Genomic DNA, 27259 nt, shown 5'->3' with positions numbered 1-27259 from the left:
AGTATACATTTTTCAGTTTCCTTATAAATAATACAGTATCAATAGTTTCACACTGATAACATTTACAAACAAGAAACCATACTCCACTAAACCTTGTTCTGTAAATGGTACGCTACAAATAATTGTAACAGACCCGTATTGATGTACCTTGTGTTCGAGTTTTGCGACGTCTGCATGTCGTTATTAAATGCGATAACTCAACCCATATTACTAGATGTCTGAAGGTTGTCTACGGCTCTGTTAGGACCATTATGACATAATTTTGATTAAACGCCGAAAGTCTGTATTGAATAACAATTCGATACTATTGTGCATCTACAATTAAAGGTCTTATAGAAATACTACTGCATGGAGTTACAACCCATCTAAGTGTTGTGTTAGTTAGTTGCGCTCGTTCAATGATCATCACTTCTTCTATAGGCTGTGGGAATTGGGATAAAAATCAAGTTGGTTATCAATTATGGTGCTCACGCTTAGGTACTTCAAAGCATTGGTTGTAATATATTAAGCTCTTGGAAGGTATCCTCTAGTTTAGTTTCCATCAAATGTCTGCACCCTTCCTCACCTGTAGTCAGAAATAGCCAACGTCATATCAATGTAACATATCCATCTTAAGTATATCATAAATTTGAAACAAAGTAATAATTAATATCAAAGTAACATACATTACAAAGAAAATACCACACATTCCAGAAAACGAAGCGTGGTCAAGTATTATGGACTCTCGTTTATGACTTAATGTCAACGATTAAGGTGTGATCTTCTTCCATCAGGTAAGGTTTTGCAAATCATACTTGAAGTTGGGTTGTACGCAGAATGTTTGGAATATTTAGTATCCCTTGTGGTGTTTTGTTGAACGAGTCATGATTTCAGTATAGAGCAATTTTATTCCAGTGAAATATTAATTTAATTCAACTCTTTCATGTTTTGGTTTTAATATATATAGCCTACTAAGACATATTGTTTGTTTTATTCAGTAATATAAATCCTTTTTTAATAAAGGGTGTCATCACAGAAGGTGTATTCTGTACCATGTGTTTAATTTTGTGTTTCCGTGTTAATGCACTTAGTAAAGAAAACCATCAATTATATACTAGTTCTTCAGAAGTTATGAAGATGGCAAATACCGCCACCTTAAATAATTTTTAATAGTAGTTAGTGAATGCGTTCTCTCTTCACCAAGGAAACAACTATCATGCATTATTAGATCTGCCCCCTGTCTTGATAAACTAAAACAAAATTGAAAGAACTGACATGAAATTTTCTTGAATTATTTGTCAATCATATGACTTCCATTAAAAAATGGCTGAAAAATATTTTTTTCCTCGTCGATAATTATGAGCGCATTGTTGATTGAACTGAAATGATAACACTGAATTCTCTCTTCATCACTACGCACACAAATCTAATATTAAATGTATGGTTACAGGTTGATAACAACGACACCGACACTCTACGTCAGCTGTGTTCAGATACCGTCCATATCAGGAAGAGCGATGACATATTCAAGCAGAAGTATACTATCATGTTCATGCACACTGCATCCAGCCATGAGGTAATTCAATTATATTTAATGGGTGTATTCTGTTGCGATCTTTCATTCTTAATTCTGTAATCTTGGATAGAAGTACGTAAGTACATTGAGAGATAGGGTAAGTACACTTCAGTGTAATAAGTGTGTATTTTGTTGTTTTGTTTCAGCTCATGCATTTCCCTAAATTTAATGTATGGTTGAATAAGGATGCAAAAAAGAGCAAAATTACTTTTAAAAAAGTAGAAATACCTTCGGTTCAAATACACCGTGTTTAATAGGGAAAATGCAAGGCATAGCCAATAGAACGACTCGTTACAAATGGGTCTTAGTAACCATTCATTTCTAAATGCAATAAGAATTGGGGGGGGGGGGATGGCCAGAAAGGTTTTGCCCGAATTGTGAAACCTTGCCAAAAGTGTATAAACTGTTTATAAGAGCCGCTTTCAAAATGCTGATGCCAGTTGTGAGTATAAACGTATTTAAATTGTCTTTTGTAAGCAGTGGCGTATCTAGAATAGTTGGCATCCAGTCCTTTGTCACCCCGTGGATTTATTTATTTTTGGACAAGTTTTGCCCAAATTTTGAGTCTCCATCAATGTGAGGGCAATCTCTCTATGCCTCTAACCTTTACACCAATGTCAAAAATGCTACTTTATATTTGAGGCCTAGGCAAATATCTTAATTTGTTTTATAAACTTAACATATAATAATTGAAAATGCTGCAGAAAGCACCGAAATACATCTCGATGTAGGTACTTTACCCTGACCGAGGTGCCTTAATTGTGTACCTTGATAGAAATATATCCCCGTAATGACAAGACAAACCTTACAGTTATATGAATTCTTAAACTTGAAAACTAAATATATTGTGTCTTGTCATCAATCTCACTTGAAATAAACAAAGTTCCTTTTAATCAATGACAAATGTTCAGAGAAAATTAGACAACAAACAGTTTAATTAGATTGAAAATCATCACTTATTTGAAACACGAATGAAACCCATGCTCGACTAAAATGGATGCAAGTTACTTTTTCTCATAACTTGCCCATGATTACCCCATATTGTACCCACATTGAACACAACTGGTCATAACTTAGTTTAACCAACACCAATGTGTCCATGCAAGATAAAGGAAGAAGAAAAAACCTGAATAGTACCCAATCAGTAATCTCAGAGTATCCCCAATCGTTCAAACCTTCATTTAACCCACTCAGGCCCCAGATATGTTTCCTCATTAATTACCCATGTACATGTTATTGACTAACCTACTATTATATGACCATGTAAAAACCCATATTGAACCCAGCCGTTAATTCCTGAGACCCCCAACAGTTGTTTGCCCATGTGGAAACAAGAAGGTCATAATATGGGTTACCCACGTTCATTTCCGTCCTGGCGATTTCATGATAGATTAGTTGAAATACTTAAATTACCATGGCATCAGATACAGTTTATATATTACAATAAGGCTACAGTACAATATTATAGTTACACATGATAACGTATTATCCGACTTATTAAAAAGTTGTCAGTTGTAACAAATACAATACTTTCAGTACATTTCTTTACCAGACTGCTCGTGTCTTGCTTCAATTTTTCATCACCCACCCCCCCTCCCCCCCAAAAAAAAACAATGATTTAAAGATGTACCTCTCACCGACTTTTTGTATTTAAAAATTCTGCAAGATCCATTTTTTTACCATAGTGTATATATCTCGATGATTTTTATGTGTGTTTGTAACATTATTGTCGATCTAACTTTCTAAGTTCAATATGGACACATATGTTTGATAATTATCTTTTACTATAATTGTTTCAGTTTGTTAACAGATGAAAAATGCCAGTAAATTAATCATTCTAATGTGCGCAGTTTCAATGTGGACTATATTTGTGTACTTCTTCGGCATCATCAGCTCCTTAACACACAAAGAAATTACCAGAGTTGCATTTAAAAGAAATTTCAACTTGTTGTAACAAACATTAAAAAGGTCAAACTTGAAATTAAAATTAGCAGTGTACTTGGTACTTTGGAAGTTACATGATTAATTCTTACACTATTATTGTCATAAGGAAAAGTATCATCGTGGAAGTATCAATATAGTATTTCTTCTCCTGTTCAATCTTGAGCTTCATTTGGTCAGTATTCTTGATAACTCAGGATAGCTCAGATAAACAAATGAGTCATTTGGCTGAGATGATCTTCTTTAAAAAAAAACGGATGTTCGAGTCACTGTATGACGTCATTCGCAATGAAATAATATACTTAAATTAATGACATATTTGGACGGATGAAGCCACACGTAGTACTGAGAATGAGATCGATCGATTAATACTTAGTCGAATATCTTGGACTGATTACTATAATTATTACGTTTAATTGTCTTCCTTCCTTCAGATTCCCATCGCTTGTCTGTATCTGGAAGAGTCATTCAGTATGATTGATGCTGGTACCCTCATCCTACATCAAGGGTTACGCCTGTCATGTCCTGTATCAGTAAAGAAGGTAGTAATGCAAACAGAGGAAGGAAGAAAAATGACAGAGACAGAGGTTGTTGACATATTGATGTCTGTACAACAGTCACATATGTTGGAGAAGCTAGAGTGAGTATTACAATGAGTTACATAATAACACGTATCTGTGCAACACATTCATAGAGAGTAAAGTATTCTTACAATTGTACAGATAACTTCAATACAAATACATTTAGTATGTTAGCAGTAATGATCTACACTTCATTCAAATTTCACAGTCGTTTCATCCGGTTACTGTCCGGTTATAGTATTTGTAGTGTTTGAGATATGGTGTTTCTAATAGAATGGTGTTTGGAATATACCGGTCCTCCGGTGTAAACATGTGTAACTCAAGGATATAATAAATATTACATCAATACTTGCATTACAGTGAATATAGTGTGATTACTGTTATACGTTGCTTCCCATGATTATTATAACTGAAAACAAAATACTAGACATTACAATCGATCATAGGGATAGACACTTGTATGAGAGTTTATCATAGCCTATTCCTAACAAAATGTCACCACAGAGGAATACGATGTGGTTTGTCATGCGTTTGGGGATCCGGTAGGGTCCCTATGCAGATGTTTCCTCTGGCTACAAACCTGTTTCCTTTACCCATAGTGTATGAGGTATTGTCAGTGGCGTAGAACAGCACAATTATAAGTGACAAAATGGAAAACCTGGGCGCTCTTTGGTGGTCGTTCGATATTTCAATTTATTTTCCTCAAAATGTTGACTCCTATTTTTGATTTGTTTGAATTTCATACTGGTTGATCAACTATACATAAATTAAAAATTGTTTAAATTGACAATTCTACTTGTTCCTCCTAACCTTTATCCTATCATGTCAACTTTTCATCTTCCAACTCCAACTGTGTTCGAAAAAATCCCCTTTTACCGAAACTTCAGACTAGTTAAAGCTTTTCTTGTCGTTTTAGTTTTATGTTCTTTTGTAGTTTAAAGTTCCGTGTAAGTTTTGCTGAAGACGCCGTGGTTTCGACAATATGTGAGGAAATGTTCACAACTTTAGTTGATTCTTTACAATTTAGTCTGAAAATCCTCTTCTTTTTTCATATGTAGAGTTTTCATATCAATAATTTAGACTTTCTGTCATTAGCAATAAATTACAATGCTCAGGGAGCATTTGAAGGTTAATAACAGTATTACACCTGATTTAGGATTCTAGAAAAAGTGTTGAATAAACGATCAAGTCCAGAATAATTAAAGATATAATTTCCGCTTCTGATATTTAAAATGATGACCTTAGACCTTATTCAGTATGAAATTACTAGGAATTTGATACAGAAAGAACAAGAATATTCCATGTTGAAGAGTATTTTGGGATATATTATTGCATAAGAAAATAAAATGTATTAGCCAGTGCGGTATCTACATACTACTTTATGGACATTGAAACTCTTGTTCACTGTATAGCAGGTTGTGAACAAAAATCCAAAGCCGAAAACGATTATGTTAATAGGAGCAAAATGAAAAGAAGGAAACTGTACAAGCCATGTAGTATCGTATGACTTGCTCTTCAGTAGCACTGAACTATACTCGTACTATTGTATTCTTATTATGATGTCACGATCGTTTAGCTGTCATAGTCAGTATGCGATACCAAATTGACCAACGGGGTTCATTCAGATCAAGCCATTCTTGACAAAAAGGACGTCGATCCCAAAATATCATCATCTATGAAATCATTTCAGACTTTCGGTAAAATGATGCATGTAATGTATTGTGCTATTGCTTCTATATGAAACCTATGTCACACTGAACTGAAAAGGGCCGCTGTAAAATATATGACGTTAGTAATAGCTCAGAACATGTCACGTGATCATCCATGTTTGATACGTTTTCTAACTATTGATGGCATCGGGTGCCAGTAGAAGCCCTGATTAATCGTTCCTGAAGACAAACGGTATTCCCAATAAACCACGTTATACATACAACATATTCTGTCACTGTGTAAACATACTTGCGAGATTCTTTATATTGTCTAAGAGATCAAATGTGTTCACACGCTATTTTATGGCAAAGCTACAATGAATTGAAGTTTGCTTTTTCTTGATTCAAATGTTTATGTTTACCAAGCAATGGAAAAGTATGTATTTTGTAGAGGACTAGGGCAAGCCTTAAGCCATTCAAATCATAGACAAGGATTTTGGGCTTAAACTTATGAAGCTGCAATGGTTTTTTTATTTTTTATTTCACAAACTTAACGAGATACATTAAGTCGGGATTAATCATTGTGTATCTGAAACAACGTGTACATTTATGGAGGCGAAAAACAACAAGTCTACTTGTTAAACGTTCCTCTTATCTGATCACTAATGGCACTGGTAAGACCCTGCGTGATGCTATCTTTTATTTTTGTAAGGAACAAACTAAGCATATTCCATGGTATCCATTTGACGTTTTATAACAACCGAGCGATATTTAGTGTAACACAACTCTTATTTGAATGTAACAGGAACATTTAATACCACATATAAAGGTTCCATAAGTGTAGCAGCGATGTGTTGTATAGATACTCTTCCCGATATAATACAGTGCTAATTTGTAAAATTTTGCTTGTTATTCTTTATTTCTACTACAAAGGTTTGATGGTTATCTGATGCCTCCTAGTTTCTCTTCGGAGTCAATTCCTGCAGAGTTGAAATCTAGAGAAATAAAAGGTATGTTTATATCTTTACATTTAGTCAGTGATCATTTAGTATTTGAGTTTAGCAAGTCTCCTCGCATTTGCTTTTGTCTTCGGAAAAGCTATCCTGTTTGAGTTAAGCGTTACTTTACCGTATCAGTTTTCTTTAAGCAACACACTTTTTTAGAATGACTTCATTAAGGATAGAAGTGCCGATAAATTTTTTTAAATACGACTTTTCTTGCCTACAAAAAGTGCTAATCCTGTTTTCTTTGTTAGATTAACAAACACCTGAAGTTTAGACAATATACTCGTAACACCTAGGGAAAACGCTCTAATTGACAGTTGAACAAATCCATTTAAACGTGTTCACATCAGCGTAATCTAGTTGTACCGACTTCGGTGTGTGACACGGAGGTCGTGTCATAAACGGACGAAACCAGACGAAACTGTTCGTGAAGTGGAATTTTGGAATTTTCCTAGTGTGTTGATTTTTGCTATTTTATAGATATATATAAATTAATATAGTATATATATATATATATATATATATATATATATACATATATATATATATATATATATATATATATATATATATATTTATATATATATTTATATATATATATACCAATATACCTTTGTAATCCTCATGTACTTATGTATGTCTTCCTATTGTTCAATCTCTTACTCACTTTTACATTTCTGTCATCTTAGTGTGCTGGAAGTACTACGGTTACTGTCTGAATCTTCAATCCGGTCTTTGGGAGGTATGATTTGCTTATAAAGTTTCTATGCTAGTGTGGTACATTCTTGATGCGTAGAATCCATTAGAACAAAAATAAACAAGAATACTTGCTTCCAAATTATCAACCGCATTTATCGCTCCCATTGAAATATTAATGGAATCTCAACTATATATATATATATATATATATATATATATATATATATATATATATATATATATATATATATATATATATATATATATATATATTTATATATATATATAATTTGAAATTCGGATGTACTGTTAAATATATTTAGCAATATTACCCTTCTTTTATATGCGAAGTGTACTTTTGAAATCTTTAATAGTCAGTCTTTATAAATACCAATACAAGCATATTTGTTCGAACGTAAAGTAGCTCCCCAAAAAGTGATCCTATACATGGCTATTCGTTCGCATACTCAAACACGGATAGGTTAATAACTGAGGGTCAAATATTGGTATTACAGCAAAACCATGTCTATATATACATTATGTAAATATTCGCAATAAATGACGAGTAAACCATGCTCAGTTTCCGACGGAATTTTTTTCCTCTTGCCTTTTATTGGTCATGGTGCGTAATCAATACAAATCGACTTAAAATAATTAATACAACCATTCTATTCCAGGACTATTCTCCCCACAGTGTGTATGGTTTACAAGAGAAAGTGCTCCTTGCATGTACGGAGACTGCTAGTATACCAGCTTGCTACATTTCTGAAATACTGTGAAAAGACAGTTTTCCATCTTCTTTTATTTTTCGATAATAAAAAGCATTGCAGACTACATTGACTAGTATTTCCTTTATTTTCAAACTTATGATAGAATGATATTATTTAAAAAATAATTATGAAAAAAAAATGCACGCGAACGATGGCAATGATGACTTGTCTTTATGCAACAATTTCGTGATTGAATATAACACTCGTTCCCCCTTCTAATCCGTCTAGTTGTTGCAAATTATATCGTTTTTCTTATAACTTTGGATTGTTCAGGTTTGGTGTGGATGCCGACGTTGAATAATTTAGAATCCGTCGAGCTGCCTTAAACATAAAAAAGCAAGTGTTGATGATATAATTAACAACACACGAATTTTCGGAAGGTTGAAATTCTAAAGGCTTGTCATCGTATGACACATATTCATCGATTACCGTATACACAGAAAAGAAGACCGCAATCAAAATTAACAACAACTGTCTTTACGTGAACCACATATTGCAGAAACAACAAGAATAACAGGGAGCACGTTCATAAATTCTTTGAGTTTCTAACATTCTTACGATTACAACATTTAATTTTTTTCAACAAAGCATATATGTTATAATGTTATAATTGTTACTATTATGTTAAGCGCTATGAGAATTATTTCATAGTTTGCGCTATATTAAAATGATGTATCATTAGCTTTATTTAAAATATAGTTCACGTTTGCTGACCTGATTACAATAAATAAATTTACAGAATCATCAATTAAGTTTGTCATGATCTTATCCTCTGTAAAACTTTGTAATTGTCAATAATTAAAACAAAAGTTGGTAATATGCAAGAAGCTGATTTGAAAAACAGCATTTAAAAAAGGCAGGTCTAAGGAAGTACTGTAACCGAAGTGTCATGGTGTGGCATGTATTGCGTTTAAATTCATGATAGTGCCGCTTAATATTGGTAGCAATATTTGTATCAAAGTACAACGCAATATATTGCTCAGGAAATACTTTTAAAGGTACAAAGATGGCGTTGTCTTTGTCTGTACATATTTCTTGCTGGTGCAGTAACTGAAACAATTATCGAATTCGGCTCTAAGACTCGGTGTAGTTTTATTGGATTTTGGCCATAATATAAGGAATGTATCATAAGTAACTAAACGAAAAGGCTGGTAAGTAAAAGTTTTCATTAAACGATTAAATATCTTATCTCTGCTAACCTCTGCTCGGTAAATCTTCTCTGAGATATTTCTGTGGTAATATATATACATATTTTTTTTTAATTCATTCGAAGTTAGTATCTAAAGTCATACAAACCAAAATACAGCTAATAAAATTGTATATTGTTTAATTGTTATATATTTCAGCTAACATTATTTTTTTGTTTTATTTTATCAGGTTCATGATATGAAAACAGTCAGGAAATTATGTACAAGAAACATGTATATCAACCACATTGACAGTGAGTTACTACAGAGATGTAGTATAAAGCTTCTGAAGAACGCATCCTACCATGACGTAAGTCAGTAGCTGTGACACGGCGTTTTTACAAAACAAATTGATGTTTTATTGGTAAAATTAATAGCAGACTTTGTATAGCACGTATTTTATTGCCAATGTACATTCGAATCATTTTCTGTGAATAGAACAGGTTGTTTGGGGTGTAAACATACCATCGCACAATAAATATTAATATATAAACATTAACCATTTGTCGTAGAATAACAATTGAAGGTATATTTTAATTGCAGAAATTCCATGATGAATAACTGTTTTATCTGGGTGTAAAGGTTTGATATCCATTAACTAACCTTTATGTGAATGTACACTCTATTGCTGTTTCATTTCCATTAAAACAATGAGACAGTGCTAAATTTGCAATTCGTAGTTTAGGTGTAACATACAATTTGTGGACTGTAGATAACGAACTCAATTCGCGGTTTGAATGTACTTGTTGAAAACACACCGTTTTCCCTAAACTGTTGTTAATTTACGACTCAGCGTAGGAGTCATGTCTGCCAGTAATCTACCGCAAACAAATACACTTAGTTTAACTGTTCACTTATTGACTAACTTTTTGATTTATTTCGTCGATTTATGACTAGACTGCTTAATATTTATACTCACGGATATGCATGTGAATGTATCAACAGTAGTTTTGCCCTCATTTGGCAAGATACGTGCGTTCGCTACTTCGACCAGGAAGTCAATCACAAACATATTTAGGTTATTAATGAACTTGTCGGTGCATTGCATGTTTTGATATTCCATTACACCCTTCAAGAAACAATGTTATGATGTTTATATATAGTCTACTAATCGGTTTTCCTTTTAAACAATCGCCTGTTTTAATGCAATCTCAGAACAGTAGCAAGTGTTCAACTTAAACCCGTTTTCGACTGAATTAAAGGATATGCTTGCTTGTGTTTTTCGACAGTGGGCAGTATATTTTAAGTTTACTTCGTGTGTGTATTCGTTCTCTGTTATTACCTATAAAGGGGTTTATAAGACCCTCTGCGATAAAATAACACATTATCGGCTATGTATTTCTACAATCTTACTTGTTTTGACAAAATAGAAATTCACTTTAAAAAAAAAACTACCAAATAAAAAAGTCTCTGTAAATGAGATGCTGCAACATAAAATAAAGTACATGCCCAACAGAGAACTAATGCGTGCTGTACATCAGTACACATTCGGCGTTATTATGATGTTCATAATTGTATTCACTTTGCATCCAAATAACAAAAGGTAGGATTTTACCCATAATATGCTTTAGCACACATAACGAACTTTAAATATGTCGTTTCCCTCTATGAGCTTCAACGCAAACTTGTTTGATATTCCTAACAAACCGCCTAAAAAGAATGCCTCCATGCCTTCATGCCGCGGTTGCGCTGTTGCATTTTCGTTACCAGGGTACATGTAACGGCAAATACTAAGCTCACTATAATATATTAGAAAACAAAACAACATAAAAGAAAACCCATCAAAGAGATAGAGGCGATCGATTTGCTATGGTAAGCCGTGAACGATGTGCTATGAATGACTTCTTTATAGCCGGGTTGAATCTTAGGCCACGAACACTTTATCGGAAAGTGATGACTTGATCTCATTAAGATAACCTTCTTCTTTGTAAACTTGCTTGTTGGTAAGAGGGCCATCAAATATTCGATGATCCTTTACGGACAGGTCCAAATAACGAATTAGTTTGTTAACTGTAGTATGACAGTTAGAAATAACGTTGTAGATAACATTTTACGAAATAAAGAAAGGCAATATCATCGCATAACACAAGTAAATGATTGACATAATGAATATCCGGCTTAACATACGCTGTCGATGTGTTCAATGTCTATGTCAATGACAGATGTTGACAAAGTATAATTGACAGCGCCGAAAACATGCTGCACATCAGCGCACTTTTGGCGTTATAACTCAACTGATCAGATCTTTAGAGAATTTTAAGGAATTGAAAAAGGTTTGCAATTGCTAGGCCATAAATTGTGCGTCGTTTGTAAAGAAGACAGCTTTTGTAACATTTATTGTTCAATCAATTCATGAGATATTTTAGATACGACTTGATGTGTATAAGAGGGAAGAAGAAGTTTGTCCTAACACCACCAAGAGTAAGCTTGTCCAAAATAGTTACCTCCTTTATGTACAGTAAGATTTGACTGTTGTTCTATATCAACCAATAAAAATGTATTGAGCTTATTCCTGATTTAATTCTTCGCTTCTTCGTTGTAGTCACTTCAATCTGTACAAGCGCAAGCTGCATTAAATGAAGATCAAACAATTAACATTGAAAATACAAGAAACTGAAAAAGTACTAAATAACCAGAATGTCTGTGGGTCCTGCTATATAACTACAATTCTATCGTAAATCATTTTAAAGAGACCAAAGTTTAACACAGAGCCGAGGTTGTGTATGTTACTTGCCTGTGATAATGTGTTCAACTATAGTTTCAATTCGAAATGATAGGCTACAGCCAATTGTATCAGATAGCTTCATCAGCTTCACCATTACAGGTGAGTCAAATGGAGACTTCCAGCGTTTAAATCATATACAAGTTCGATGGATTTACTAGCAAATTGTTTGTTATGGGAAGTGATTGTAGCAATTACATGATGCTGATACATATTATAAGATTACTTGTTGTAGTGTGGAACGATGTCACATTATAAGTAGCACAACGAAGAAATCTAATAGACCTACAACAATACACACAAGTCAACCACTCAATTGTAAGTGATCTATTTTATCCCTGGTTGTCACACAATTTGCATAAATACTTTAGAGCGATAATATCACTGAATGAAAGTTACATATATTAGTTTTTTTCTTTCTATTTGATAACGTTTCACTTGTGCCTAAATAAACTATGTATATACATATCAATATTGCGCCCACTTCAATGAGACAGTGTGGAGAGGGGGGGGGGGGAGCTGTAACGGTTTACCTGAAAATGTAATCAATATAGAAGGGCCTATTGAAAATTCGAATCGTTGTAAGGAAAGCCTACAGTGATAGATATCATAATATCGTCTAGGACAGAGAAGGAAATCAAGGAGTGCGAATGTTTCAAATTCATACAAAATCAATGTCAGAATAGTTGGGCAAGTTTAGAACGTTACTCTAATTACCCAAGTCAAACCTCGCTGCTGTTTTGGTTTAATATCTCTTGGGAAACAGAAATAATGAAAAGAATATTTTTATAAAAAATACAATAGCAAGAGGTTATCATCAATACACATTTATCCTCTGCAGTATTGCTGTTGTTGCTTTGACAAGAGTTGTTATTTGTCGCTGTTGTGTTTGTTTTTTCTTCTCTTGAGGTCCTTAAGGTAATATCTAACGATATACCCCAACTTCCCTCACTCCCCACCAGTTGAATTTCTCCAAAAGACGGAGGCTTCATTTTGAATGATTGTGCGAAACATGGGATACGAAATAGGCCTAGTACATAATGTATTACTATTTAGTAATTAATTATATGTAAAAACTAGTATTATAAGTATGTAAACAATAGTATTAATGCTGCCATCACTGTTAAAACTGTAAAACAAGATTAAATGATAATTTACAATACTAACACACAAGATTAAATGATACATTACAACACTAACACACGTCTCAAGTATGCTGACGATACCACTGTTACTGGATAAATTACTAATGAGGAAGAAAGCGGGTACCGCAATGAAGTGAGTCGATTAGTGAGCTGGTGCAAGGAAAACAATTTGATTTTGAACATAAGTAAAACAAAGGAATTAATTGTGGACTCCAGACGAAATAAAAACACAATGGGTCCTTTCATTATCGATGGAATGTTGATAGAGCAGGTGAACACATTCAAGTTGTTGGGTACATTTATGATGGACAATTTATCATGGAACATTAATACTGAAGAAATACTGAAAAAAGGACGCCAGAGACTGTTCTTTGTACGTCTTCTTAAATCTTATAGGGTCAGTGCAAATGTTTCGACAAACTTTTATCGTGCAATTATAGAAAGCATTTTAACTACTAACATTTTCGTCTGGTTTGGTCGTGTAAGTCAGAGTGACCTTAGAAAATTGCAATCAGTAATTAGAAATGCTGGGCGTATTATTGGTACGGGCCTCCCATCTCTCCACTCTCTGTACCAGGAGCGTGCTCTCAAGAGAGTCGATAATGTACTGAACGAGGACTCACATCCTGCTCATCAGTACTTCCAGTTCTTGCCCTCTGGTAAAAGGGTACGTACATTCAGGGGATCAAAGAGGCTTACAAACAGTCATTATCCTGATCTTGTTAAAACATACAATACACATAATGCCCGCTAAATGGTTCTAGTCTTGCCTTCACGTCTTAGCCACTGCTTCTTATTGTGTAATATGCTATATTTTTATACTTTTTACCTCCTAATAGTCTTTTTATATCATGTGCAGCATACTTATTACCCTTTTATATCCTTTACCTAGTCATCGTGTTGTTTACATTTTTATTTATTGTCTTAATCGTTTCATTGTTTTCGTTTGTGCTCCTGTTATCATCCAATTTCCATTGTATATATTCTATCCATTGGCTGAATAAATATCTATCTATCTATCTACATTACGAAACTAATCACTGAAATAAATGCGGTAAAGGTAATACTTAGAACAGTGACATGCTAACGATAATTAATACGATTATCTATATCATATGAAATCATCATCCTAAAAAATGGATGTCAATAAATATCCGTTCAATGACGTAACTGTGGTGAAAAAACTAACAACTGAGTAGTTACGAGCTATTTGTGAGGACACGCAGGTAATAAATAGGCAGGAGAGAGTGCTAATGACTACCACCGCTTGTTCTGGTGGCCAATTAGTTTATTGTATTTTCTCTCACTTAGCATGTTCGAGATTATATTAAACGACTACATAAACAAAAATGGACGGTGCAGCACCTTCAGGTCGTTTCCCTGAAAGATAATATAAAAGAAACAACACATACAAATAAAGTCACTTAAATTGTGTACCAGACTAACCCTACTCTATGTGACCCAATTAGGCTGGTTTCTACGCTGTCTGTATAACTACAAGGACAAGGATAAAACTGGGAGTACCACTAGACTTAACACAAAATAGTAATAATGAGGTTGTGACATTTAAATCTCGCACGTATGCCTTACAATCTCTCTTTCCATTCTTGGGCAGGGCATTATACTAATAAAACAATAACACAATTTATCTAGTCATTTACATCTCAACCAGTTCCCGTACACAGAACGTGTAACTTATTACAGAATACATCGTTGAACAACTAATTGTAGTTACAACAGCAGCGAGAGGCATTTTGTCCAAAACCAATTTCAACAGAGGTGAATTTAATCTTAATCAGTACTGGTTAACACATAAATTGGTGAATAATTAAAGAAATTTCCTAAGTCCTTTCCTAGTGCTACTGTGGTGGAATTTTAGAGGGCGTCGCACATGTACGGATGCCTTTTAAGAACGACACACTATTGATATGGAATATCTTCGTACATGCGGGACTTTCAGTATTTGAAATGCGTGATGGTATATTGGGAAACTTTCTAAGTCCTTTCCTAGTACTTCCGTGGTGGATGCGCAAATGCGCGGATGCGGAGTCAAAATGAAATACGTGATGGAATTTTAGAGGGCGTCATACGTGTACGGACATGTACAGACACACCGCGCATCCGCGCATCCGGATGCTGGGAAGAGTTAATGAATGGCCATGTATTCTTTAATTGTACCAGAAATTACTAGATTTAAACTTGAATACCATATTTATGCATTCTCGGAAACAATAAACCTAGGCCTACCCACGATATCGCGATAGGCTAACTCACGCTAATACTAGGTCCACGTTGTACGAACAAAAATACGAATTGTGAGTCACAAACTTACTAATACTTCCCTATCCTAACATGAGCCAAAGCTTAAATATAATATACATATAATTACCTCAATTACGTCTTAAAAGCGGCATCTTCGGTTATAAACTCTACAATTGAAACAGAGCGTTAAAATGTCTTGTGTACGTATAAATGATCAAGTGTAATGGTACAGCAACGAACGACGAAATGGACAGATGTGCAAGCAACACATGGCTCCCTGTGCGATGCACTATACATGTATTACACAGGGCAAATTATAGCCACAAAAGAGAGGCTGGTAGGCGTATAATACAATGTTGCCACAATTAACACAAAAACTGGATTCAGCAGTGTACAGCCTGTTAAATCAAATTCTAAAAAGAACTAAAGTAATAACTAGTAAAGATAAGGTTTGAAATAACTGTTCGAGAATATTCCTGAACCTGACATCACGTCACATTTCACAAGTAAAGAAAGAAGAGATTGTCGAACATCGACATGGTGTTAAACTGAGAGTGGAAAAACACTGATCTATGGACATGTGTTATAATACTTTGGGACAAAATCATATTATGAGTACATTTGAATGCTACAAATTTTCTTAATCACGAAAATTATAAAAATGGTTTAAAATATATTACTCACACAGGCACGTTTCTGTTTTATCATGATTTATCTTCAACCCAAGTTGTTTTTACCACATTGTATATATCGTGACTATTTTTTTTTTTTAGTGGTTATCATAGTATTGTCGATCTGGTCACCTTATTTCACTTTTGACGACACTTTAGGTTAAACATACATTTTATTATTATTTGTATTTTACAATTTTTTTTTATATTGTCAAACCATAACATTACTGGTAAATTAACCATTGCCAGGCACTCATTAAGCTGTAGGCAGGCTTAAAGTAGACTTTATTTGTGTTATTCACAGACATAATCAGCTGTTAAACACATACAATGTCAGCATTGCATTATAGCAAATTTCAACTTGTTTTACAAACATACATGCATGTAGTTATAAATTACCTCTTTTTATTTACTGTCTGAATGCAGAATAATCCTTGCAACGGTGACATCGTATGTCTATATTTATGTGGTACCTTGGCTTGTAAACGCGATGACAAAGAAGTACATGATGGGATGTTTATGTTGTCCTTAGCCTGGGAGCTTCCTTATCAGCAAAGGATGAAGTAAATTCAAGATACGATATTACAGCTCTGTATGAGTATTCAAGTATGCTCAATTAATCAATCAATCAATCAGAAAACATTTATATAGCGCCAAAATCAACAAAAGTTGTTCAAAGGCGCTCAAGACAGTTACATGAAATTAATTACAATACACTTCTTGAAAAAGATAACATTTGAGCAGTTTCTTGAAAATATGAATAGTCTGAGCATCCTTGATGTGATTTGGAAGAGTGTTCCACTCTTTTGGTCCATAGCAGGAGAATGAGCGATCTGCAAATGACACAGCACGGGTTCTGGGCACGATAAAGTGATGAGAAGATATATATGATCTAAGCTGTCTGCGTGGTGCTTGCAGCTGTAGTAAGTCAGACATGTAGGATGGCGACTGTTTATAGTGAGCTTTGTACACAAGAGGGAGAACTTTGAATTTAATGCGCTGTTGTATAGGAAGCCAGTGAAGAGAAATGAGTTCCGATGTGATAGAGTCATACTTCTTACGCTTGACAATGATGCGAGCAGAGGTGCGTTGGACATTCTGAAGTTTAGTGATTAGGGATTTGTTTATACCAATCAAGAGGCTGTTGCAGTAGTCCAACCTGGAGGTAACTAATGTGTGCACAGCTAGCTTGGCTGCCTCAGTAGTGAGCATTTTGCGTGCACGACTAATGTTATTGAGATGATAGTTAGCAGATCTGATAATAGTTGTGACCTGTGCACTCATTGTCATACCGGAGTCGAACATAACCCCTAAATTTCTGACAGGATTGTCTGGACGGGAATATCAACACCAGCAACAGTCACTGAGGGCAGGTTGAACTTAACCAATTGGGCTCTAAACCCAATCACCATAACCTCAGTTTTGTCAGCATTGAGTTTCAGGAAGTTTGTTGACATCCATGCTTGCACTTTGGAAAGGCAGTCTTCAAGTTTCGAAACTGCTTGCTTCACTCCCTCCTCAGATGTTGGACAAACCGAAACATACACTTGTGTAAAAGCATCTCTCATCCCATGTACCCAGCAGGTTCTTCCATTATACGACAAAGAAGCTTAAATGTACTAACTTTCTAAATATAAACACAAAAATGATCATAAAAGACTGTTACACAAAATAACACGTAATATAGTTCCACACAGGAGCATGTATACGTGATAGTGATATTTGTGGGTGGGGTATGTTATTCCATCTCTCTAAACTTACATACTTAGATATTGCCTCAAAGAGGTCAAATGTCATTTGAGGGCACCAGACTGGTAGACAGATGTAAACCATACTAACCGTGTATTCATAGAAGTATCTATACATCAGTTATATATTCTTGTCAATACAATAATTTGAATTAGACAATAGAGAACATTAATGCTTATTACTTTAAGTCGATACGAAACAACCAATGTTAAATTGAGCTAAACAAAGATCCATTCGTTTACATGCTATTTTACAAAGGGAAAGGATGAACGCATGGCTCCAACCCTATTCCTTTCTTGAAATAAGCACCAGTTCCAAGACAACAAATCAGTGGATATCAATCAGTGTGACTTTAAAGGTTAAGTAGCAGATTGTGATGATAAATTGAGCTGAACAAAAAATCCTTTCAGTGAAATGACGTCCAAATATGTGATTAAGTGCATGCCGTATAGCGTTATGCAGTGAATCTGTGTGACTACTGATGTCACATAAAATAAAGGACAGGTGCCAGAGCTCAAAGAAGTAAAGCTACAACGTTATCGCTATTAATCATATCACAAAATGACAATATGGCGCAACCGTCCATACACAATATTATATTTCTGTTTCCACTTTTGTGGGTAACAGGCAAAAAAAAAACACCTTGTCATTATTGTTCACCTACCCCCATCCCCCCCCCCCACTCTCGGAAATCCTAGTTAATATATGTACAATGCTTAAGGCTGTTTTAGGAATTTCTTCAAACTACGATTAGTACTCCTGAGCGACATTTAGACAAATTAAATTTCGAGGAAGATACATTACAGTACTGATATAGAAATTGACTACTTTTGGAGTGGTTATCGATCAGTGTATTAAATCTCCTCAAATCATTACTATTATAATTCCGTTAAGTATCTTCCCTTCCTTCAGATTCCCATCTCCTGTCTGTATCTGAAAAAGTCCTTCCGTAAGATTGATGCTGGTGACGTCATTCTCCATTCAGGGCTACGTCTACCCTGTCCTGTATCAGTAAAGAAGGTAGTAATAAATACCTTGAATAAAGGAAGAGAAATGACAGAGACAGAGGTTGTTGAGATATTGATGTTTGTACAACAGTCACATCTATTGGAGAAGCTAAAGTAAGTATTACAACGAGTACCGTATCAATACATATCTGTACAACACATCCACAGAGAGTATAGTATCCTTCCATATATAGTATAGATGCTTCCATTCGTACATATACCTTTAGGAGAAATACACCGTATGACAACTTAAATTATCTACGTGTTATTCAGTCATATCACAGACGTTCTGTCCGGTTACTATCCGGTTACGATTATTCGTAGTATTTTAACAACAATATTTGGATAGACAGTGTTATACAGGTGTAAATATTTTTAATCTTTGAGATAATTAATAATGAATGGATACTTGTATTACAGTAAAAAGAGTGTGATCAATGCTGTACGTATCCTACGTTGCATTCTATGGTTATGACAATCGCAAAACAAATGGCTACTAAACATTCAAATTGTTATAGAGGCACATGCGTGTAACAGAGATTAAACATCTCGACAAAGCGAAATGTAACAAAATACGATTTAATTGTTGTTGCACCTTTTATTTTTCAGGCGGGGGGGGGGGGCGATTATGAGGGGAAAATTCATTGTCGGTGTAACTGTTAACGCCAAGATCAAATGTGTCCTACGCAGTTCTAATTGGTTTCGTTTAACCGTGGTGTATGATATATTGTTAATAGCTCTATTTATACGCAAGTAGAGAGTAAACGATCAGTAACTCCTCGGGTTACGGATACACGTTTAACTTAAATCGTCAATCTGCGGTTTCCTTAACTTTTGATAACGTGCGTACGGGTTTCAACAAACGCTTTGAGCAACAATTTCTAACGAAGTCATTTCTGCTTCTGTATAATTAATGTAATTGGCAAAACAATTGGGAAGCTTTTTTTTAGTTGGAATTGACACAATTTGACAAGTGATACCCGCCACCCCCCCCCCCCCCAGAATGTCTGTTTTCTTCCTTTTTGCAAGGTACTAACTGTAAACAGCGGTAAATATTCAAAGACTGGAATTTTATTCTGGCAGTATCAGTTACTCGTTAAGTATGCGCAAGCACAGTTAACCGTTCTTGTAAATATGCGTTTTCTATTTCATTACTTATTTTAATAATATACAACAAGTTCGGGTTTGGCAACTCGAACTACATCTTTTCACCCAACATGACATCAAGAAGATCAGTAAGATAGTAAGATAGATATTCACTGCTAAGCGGGGTTATGAACAGAAAGCCGAAGGAGAGACCGCTTATGTCAATTAGGAGGGAAAAAGAAAACGGGCTAGCCATGTAAGATCGTAAACCGATATGAAGCTTGCCGCAAGTTCAGCTGCATATTTTACCGCACAAATTCGTTTTGTAAGTAACAACTGTTTATATAAATCAGTTCATTGCAGTTTCCCACGTACGATTAAAGGTACCTGATTTTCATTTTGAAGGTCTTTTTTTCTTTTAAGTTTCTATATAAGAACAGTTCAACTTTTTTTTTCTTCAAAACTTCCTATATTTCGACTTGTTGAAATTGGTCCTTAAATATATCAAATTTGCCAAGTTACATGGAGCGTGAATTTTGGGTGTAGGTACTATCTATCATTATGATCCCGACTACAACTTCCTCGAACAAATCTGATGACTGTCAGATCGACGGAGGGAAACTTTGCCGGAGACTGTCGCTTTGTCACAATGTCACTTCTGTTGGAAGAGCCAAATCCCAGTAATGATGCACCTGCAATAATCAATGTTTTTCGATTCCATTATTCCTATAAAAAGGACTTTATTGGTTCATTATCTCTCAAAAAATAGCAGAAAATGACTGCAAAAAAAAAAATTCCAAAGGAAAAGATAATAGAGGAGAGCTTCTGTATGCCAACTTTCAATTTCTTATATATATATATATATATATATATATATATATATATATATATATATATATATATATATATATATATATATATATATATATATATATATATATATATATATATATATATATATATATATAAGAAATTGAAAGTTGGCATACAGAAGCTCTCCTCTATTATCTTTTCCTTTGGAATTTTTTTTTTTTGCAGTCATTTTCATATATATATATATATATATATATATATATATATATATATATATATATATATATATATATATATATATATATATATATATATATATATATATATATATATATATATATATATATATATATATATATATATATATATATATATATATATATATATATATATATATATATATATATATATATATATATATATATATATATATATATATATATATATATATATATATATATATATATATATATATATATATATATATATATATATATATAAGAAAATGAAAGTTAGCATACAAAAGCTCTCCTCTCCTTTTTTTTCAGCCATTTAAATGACGCTTGACTAGTTCAGGTAATGGACAGCTGTGTTGTTGGATTTCTCGAACTTAATCTGACGTTAATCTAATGAGTGAAGCGCTCACACGGCCATGTAGTTTCGGTTTCACAGTAATGTAGCAAGTTTAAGAAACAACTATGTTTTGTGTTTAGATTGAGAGTTTGTTGCAGCTAGCTGTTGAAAAGGATTTCGTTTGATTTCATAATCACATGATTGACCGAATTATTTTCTTCTTTATTTCGTAGGTTCGAGTGGTGTATGTTACCTCAGTCTATCCCTGCTGAGTCTATTCCGTCAATATTAAAGTCAAGGAATGTGAAAGGTAAATTATATAAAAGCTCAGGTAACATATATTGGTTGATCATTATTATCATGCTCATACATTAACTCCATGATCTGATACCGAAGTGTTAATATGTACATTTACTGAAGTAGTTTCGGGGCTTACGAATTATCGATAGTCGTTAGCAAATATTACCAATGGTAGTTGTCAGAAGCCAATCATACCGCCAAGGTCATGTTCTCCTTTTTGCTGTTCTATACAAACATGACAGACCTGAACGTATTTACCAGAAGAAAACTACCTAATTACTTTATCTTACAGGTCACTTAACACTCCATTCATCCCAACCCCTATATATTAATGTATTGTTTAGTATACTTATTACAAGAATCTTATCCAGTATCCCTCTGTATACCGCTATGTGTATAAATATTAGTAGTTATTAATAGTAGTTTTTGGAATCCAATCATACGGCCAAGGTCATGTTCACCTGTTGTCTGTTCCATACTCAGAGAATATCACCGAATACAAGTATATACAAATTCTGGTTCTCCAGACATAAAAACATGACAGACCTGAACGTATTTACCTGAAGACGACTACTGTATTACTTCTTACAGGTCACTACACACTCGATCCCTCCCGATCCCTATATTTTCGTATCTTATTTAGTATTTTTATTTAGTATTTTTATTACAAGAATCCTATCCACTAACCCTCTGTATCCCTCTTTGTTTAGGAACTAATTAATAAATAAATTATCACAAATATGATACTACCCTTTTTTAGCAGCAAATCTTATTTATGATAGTCCTAAAATTGGTAGATAAATTAATCGGAACAGTGGGGTCCGCTTACAAAAAGTAAAAACTAAAATAAATAATGTATTGAACACGGCAGTGTGTCAATAATAAATCTATCGCTCGTTTTTCCGACTACACGCACCCTGACGTTATCACTGTTCTAACGTATTTTGTGTGTCGGTGGTTTTTAACAATACTACAACATTTTCTGACATTTCACAAGGCACCTCTTTCGCACGTACCCTTTGTTAAACGCCGCTCTGCACCGCATCTGACATCGAAAATGCCAGTCGTTCTAACATATTCTTCTTTTCATTAATTTATTTTAATTTTTTTTTAAAATATTTTCACTTACTTCTTTGCTGATGCAACTCATTGACAGTGAGGACAATTTAGATAATATAGATGACATTCATTCTAACTAATTTCAATTTCAAACAAAAAATACATATTTTCACTAATAACGCTTCTTGTCACCCAGTGTATTATATTATTGTAAAATCTGTATATCATTCTGTTACTGATGAGTTTTCTTTCTAACAAAATCGACACTCTACTGTTAAACTAAAACTTCCAGTCTCATTCAAAATTAAACTTTCTTCATTCTTTTTTCATACAAATTGACCATAATATCTTCCACCATGTTTTGTTTGCATCAAAGGTTGACATTTTCATTTTAACGTACAAATCAGATCTGTTCCCACCACAACACAACTAGATTATAAAATGGAAAATAATCCTGCAATTGTATTATGATATATGTGTAAAACAAAAACACCTTCCATTGCCTTACACTGTCTCTCATATTGCCTTACAGTATTATACATCTGTATATCCAATTCTAACCCAGATGAAACAAGATAACGTAATACATGCTACATACACGCTTAAACTGTTTAAATGAATATTAAAAGTGTGTTCCTGGTCCTATCTGACTCGTAATGAATTTAACATTACAGTTAATTTGGAGGTCCATGTTGAACCCTAAACTCTGTAAGGTTCAAATTTCCAGGTTCGACCAGTTTCAAGCTGCAATTCAGAAATTTGACATGAATTATACATCCATAACTAGTTAAAATGAGCCCAGATATGCAACTTGATTTTGACTCGAATTAAATCTACTGTAAATTGTATAGCTAGGGGAATCCAAGCATAAAATACCATGGTAAGATCAAGTAAGTCTTCCCAATGTTGTTGCAAAATTTGATCACTCCTGAAGTGATACTTAAAGTATCGTATCAAAGCGCTTAGGTACTTGTTGATGTCGTTTACTTTGTGAGTCACCATTATACCTATGGGGTACTGTAAGCGAGATTGTACGCACTCTGCCTCCCAAAAAATTCCTGAGCTTAACAGGTATTTCTGTGTACCACCGTTAACGAGAATCCGTTTGGGATTTTCGAATAGCTGCAACTTTATTAAGGTTAAAGGATAAATTTCATAGATCAAGTACAACTGACGTTTTTCTCTTGTTTTATTCTTCGTAAGGAGTAATGTTCGCAAAATGAAACAATTTTGTTCAATATTTCCAGAAAGTACCCGGTAGTCGAACTCTCAGGAATTATCACGGTGATCTGGGAGAGGGCAGGACACCAAAATAATATAAATTATACTCAAATGAATAAAGTTAAATCGGTTTGCGAGGAGGAGTCGATTCTAAATTATGATGTAGTAGTGGGCGCTATGAATGTAAGGATCACAATCAATTTATTGACCGATTTTTTGTTCAACGATTTGGAACAGTTTGCAGTGGAAAGGAAGGTTGGGTATTTGTCATGTGCAAAAATATATCAATGCAGATTTCTTGGTAAGAAGTAAGGCGCAGGTGAGAAGACTTACTGTAATGTTGTCGCCATGTACATGCTCTAATGTAAAAGCCGATAATCATGTCAAACACCTCAAAACTGGGACTGATTCGTTGCGTTTTTATTGAGAAGACTGCGAATATAAGTAATATAATACAATATATTTTTATCCATGTTTCAAGGCATACTATTCAGTTATAAAGGATTGCTGTTTTGTCTTATAATCACTTCATTTTCTTATTATGACTCTTTCAAATCTATGAGGGGAGGGAAGGGGCGCATGTGTTTATCGAAAAGATAACTTCTATAGGCATAAACATGATATTGAACTTTCAACGATATTTTTCATTTTCTATGGCAAATGCAAATTTTCGTTCAAATACACCATCCTTTCACGATGATTCAACAAGTCCCCGTACCTCGGTATAGGGTAGCTGTTTATAGTTGTTGAACCAATGAATCACTTTATATATCTCAGTCTGGTATCAAGGGGAGGGGGAGAAGCACGCAAGTACTATTCATATCGTACTTCTTCCAAACTCTATTGAACCTGGACATTAGCTTTGTTTAATGCTGTAATTTTAAGCAAGTTTGAATAATTACTTGCAGAAAGGCTTCGTGGTTTTGTAAGAAACAACAAAATATATACAGATATTGGTAGGAACTACCGATAAAAATGTCGCATGCCATGTTGTCACTACATAGTAATGTCGTCATTGTGCTTGGGTATAGCAGCGTATTTCACACTATTTATTCTTGATATCAATCCCTTTACTTGCTCATATAATTCAATCTGCTCCCATCTCACCTACTGCTGGTACTAGACGTTGCCTATCTTTGACTTGTAATTTTACCATGTTATCAAATGTCAGGAATCGAATCAGCCATTGTTTAGTTCCCTTCCGATTTACACCAAGTCTAGTATTTTTTTTAAGAGAGAGATAGAGAGGGTGGGGGGGGGGAGGCTGGTTAGGGGTTTAGTTATGATCGATATTAAAACAAAAATTAGTTCAGCGAATGCTATGTTTATAGCTTTAACGATTCTTGACAATAATTGACAGTATAAGAAACATCAGTGTTTTTATAATGAGATTAGTGTCGTGTTTTTCGTGTTTATTGCATAATAATTAGTTGCTAGGTTTATCCGTAACTGGTCACCCGAAGAAGTCGCCGGTCCCTGATTAACACCATATCCACTCCCACTCATGCAGATAGAGACTTTCAATAACATGAAATCAAATAAAATATGTTAATACAACATGCTATGTTTCATTTAGTAAAGAAACAGTACGGAACGTCATGTGTTCCAAAACAAATTAACATCGTTTTGTCTAAATAGAGATCACGGTAATAAAACGACATCCATATGTCCGGAAAAAAAATCAGCAAATCAAAAACAATATTCGGTACAATGATTTTAGTTTGGACATGTGGATTTAATTTGAAAAATGGAGATTTTGTTTACGATATGTCGATGTCACATTGAACATAACGCTATCAATTTGGATAGTTTTGGAACAAATATCCCTCCGTAAATCAGCCAAGGGAAGATAGCGAAGATATATCGATTGAGCTCAATAAATAACAAAAGGAGAGGGCGCTCTAGCTATTGCTTCTTTAAATGCAATGGATTTGTTCTGTTTCCATTTAAGTTGTTCAACCCATTTTTCACATTATCGCATCGAATATCTTATACGCTTCATGTTAATTTATTTTAGCATTCCAATAGTACAACAATGTAACTGCAGAATGTGTATTGTAGACAAATGCTATGACTAGTGAGATTACCTCCACAGTAAATATTCAATAACTGATCTCGTAAGGTATGACACATTCCGACTATATTATACACAATTTGTGGATATTTCTATATTTAATGAGGCCACGTATAATAAACAATAAAAAATTAAATGTAAATTTAGTACACATAAAGGTAACTAATATGTTGAGTATGTAAAGTATGCAATAAACTGATATTTGTTTAGCATTTTGGCATCTTTAGCATAATACTTCAATACACTAAATTACACATTCATATATGAAAGCTATGCACATAGCGAACTATATCCGACATTTCATTTGCGGATGAATAAGGTATCGGGAATGGTCGAAACTGTAATTTTATTCAGTGTTATTTTCCACATCGTTCTTCTCAATTCTAGTCTCGTGGAGCGGCCACAAATTTTTAGTACTCAACCTTCAGTCTGGTCGATGGAGGGTGAGTATGAAGTGCTTTACTTCTTCTTTCATCGATGCAGTATTAAAGTTCAATGAGCTATCAATGCCAGCTGATACAAAAAAATAGATATATCATTGCGGAGTATGATGTTTACCGTAGTTATGTATTTATACGTCACTACAATGTATATTTTTTTGCTATGACAATCTCCTAGACTGAACTCTTTTTTTGTTTTATCTTTGGTGTTCATTGTACTTGAATATATGGCCAATATCCCCGTTTTTACATCTTGCCCGAATTTAAACCAAAGAAGATTGGTAATTAAAGGTAAAGTAATACACGTCTCTCTGCTATAAATTATTTACGATGAGCGTTGAGGGAGGGGTGGGGTGATGGGAAGATAAGGAAGGGTAATTCTATAAATAATTAACTCTAAAAATTATTACTTCCTCCTCATCGTGGTCACATCCGGCCACCGCAACGGATGTAAACCTGTCATATAAGCAAACGGTATTATCAAGATTCAAGATTGATTTTGGGATTATTACCAACAATCACGTGGGTCTGGGACATTCAAATTATTTTTCTCTGCTGACAAGTCCTATATAAAATATAAATGAGCTCAAAACGCCAACCTTACGGATTAAGATGATATTTAAATGTACCACGCGGACAGCACTTTATTTCTATTCAAAGTTGTGATTTGTGGCATTTCTCAGTCAAAAATAAAATTTAAGTTATTTAAAACATGTTTTTTTTTTTTTTAAACACGTCCCCAGACGAAACT

At 34.1% G+C, this 27259-nt stretch overlaps 1 protein-coding gene across 6 annotated transcripts in view; it reads left to right on the top strand.

Annotated features, from left to right (window-relative positions):
- Positions 1–27259, top strand: part of LOC139982129 (uncharacterized) — a 55682-nt gene that overhangs the window by 20372 nt on the left and 8051 nt on the right. For 4 of the 6 annotated variants that reach the window (XM_071994717.1, XM_071994720.1, XM_071994716.1 and 1 more), the window contains 8 exons: positions 1430–1555; positions 3931–4136; positions 6660–6736; positions 7420–7472; positions 9577–9696; positions 18848–19056; positions 21648–21724; positions 26456–26511. In XM_071994717.1, coding sequence (XP_071850818.1) covers positions 1430–1555; positions 3931–4136; positions 6660–6736; positions 7420–7472; positions 9577–9696; positions 18848–19056; positions 21648–21724; positions 26456–26511 — 924 coding nt within the window. Of the gene's footprint in view, positions 1–1429; positions 1556–3930; positions 4137–6659; positions 6737–7419; positions 7473–9576; positions 9697–18847; positions 19057–21389; positions 21418–21647; positions 21725–26455; positions 26512–27259 lie in introns of those variants that run through there. The other 2 variants (XM_071994719.1, XR_011797992.1) reach the window with 2 other exon arrangements.

The sequence above is a fragment of the Apostichopus japonicus genome, chromosome 16, assembly GCF_037975245.1.
Source record: "Apostichopus japonicus isolate 1M-3 chromosome 16, ASM3797524v1, whole genome shotgun sequence".
NCBI lineage: Eukaryota > Metazoa > Echinodermata > Holothuroidea > Aspidochirotida > Stichopodidae > Apostichopus > Apostichopus japonicus.
The sequence above is the reverse complement of the archived record's forward strand: the minus strand, read 5'-3'. Positions and strand labels throughout refer to the sequence as shown.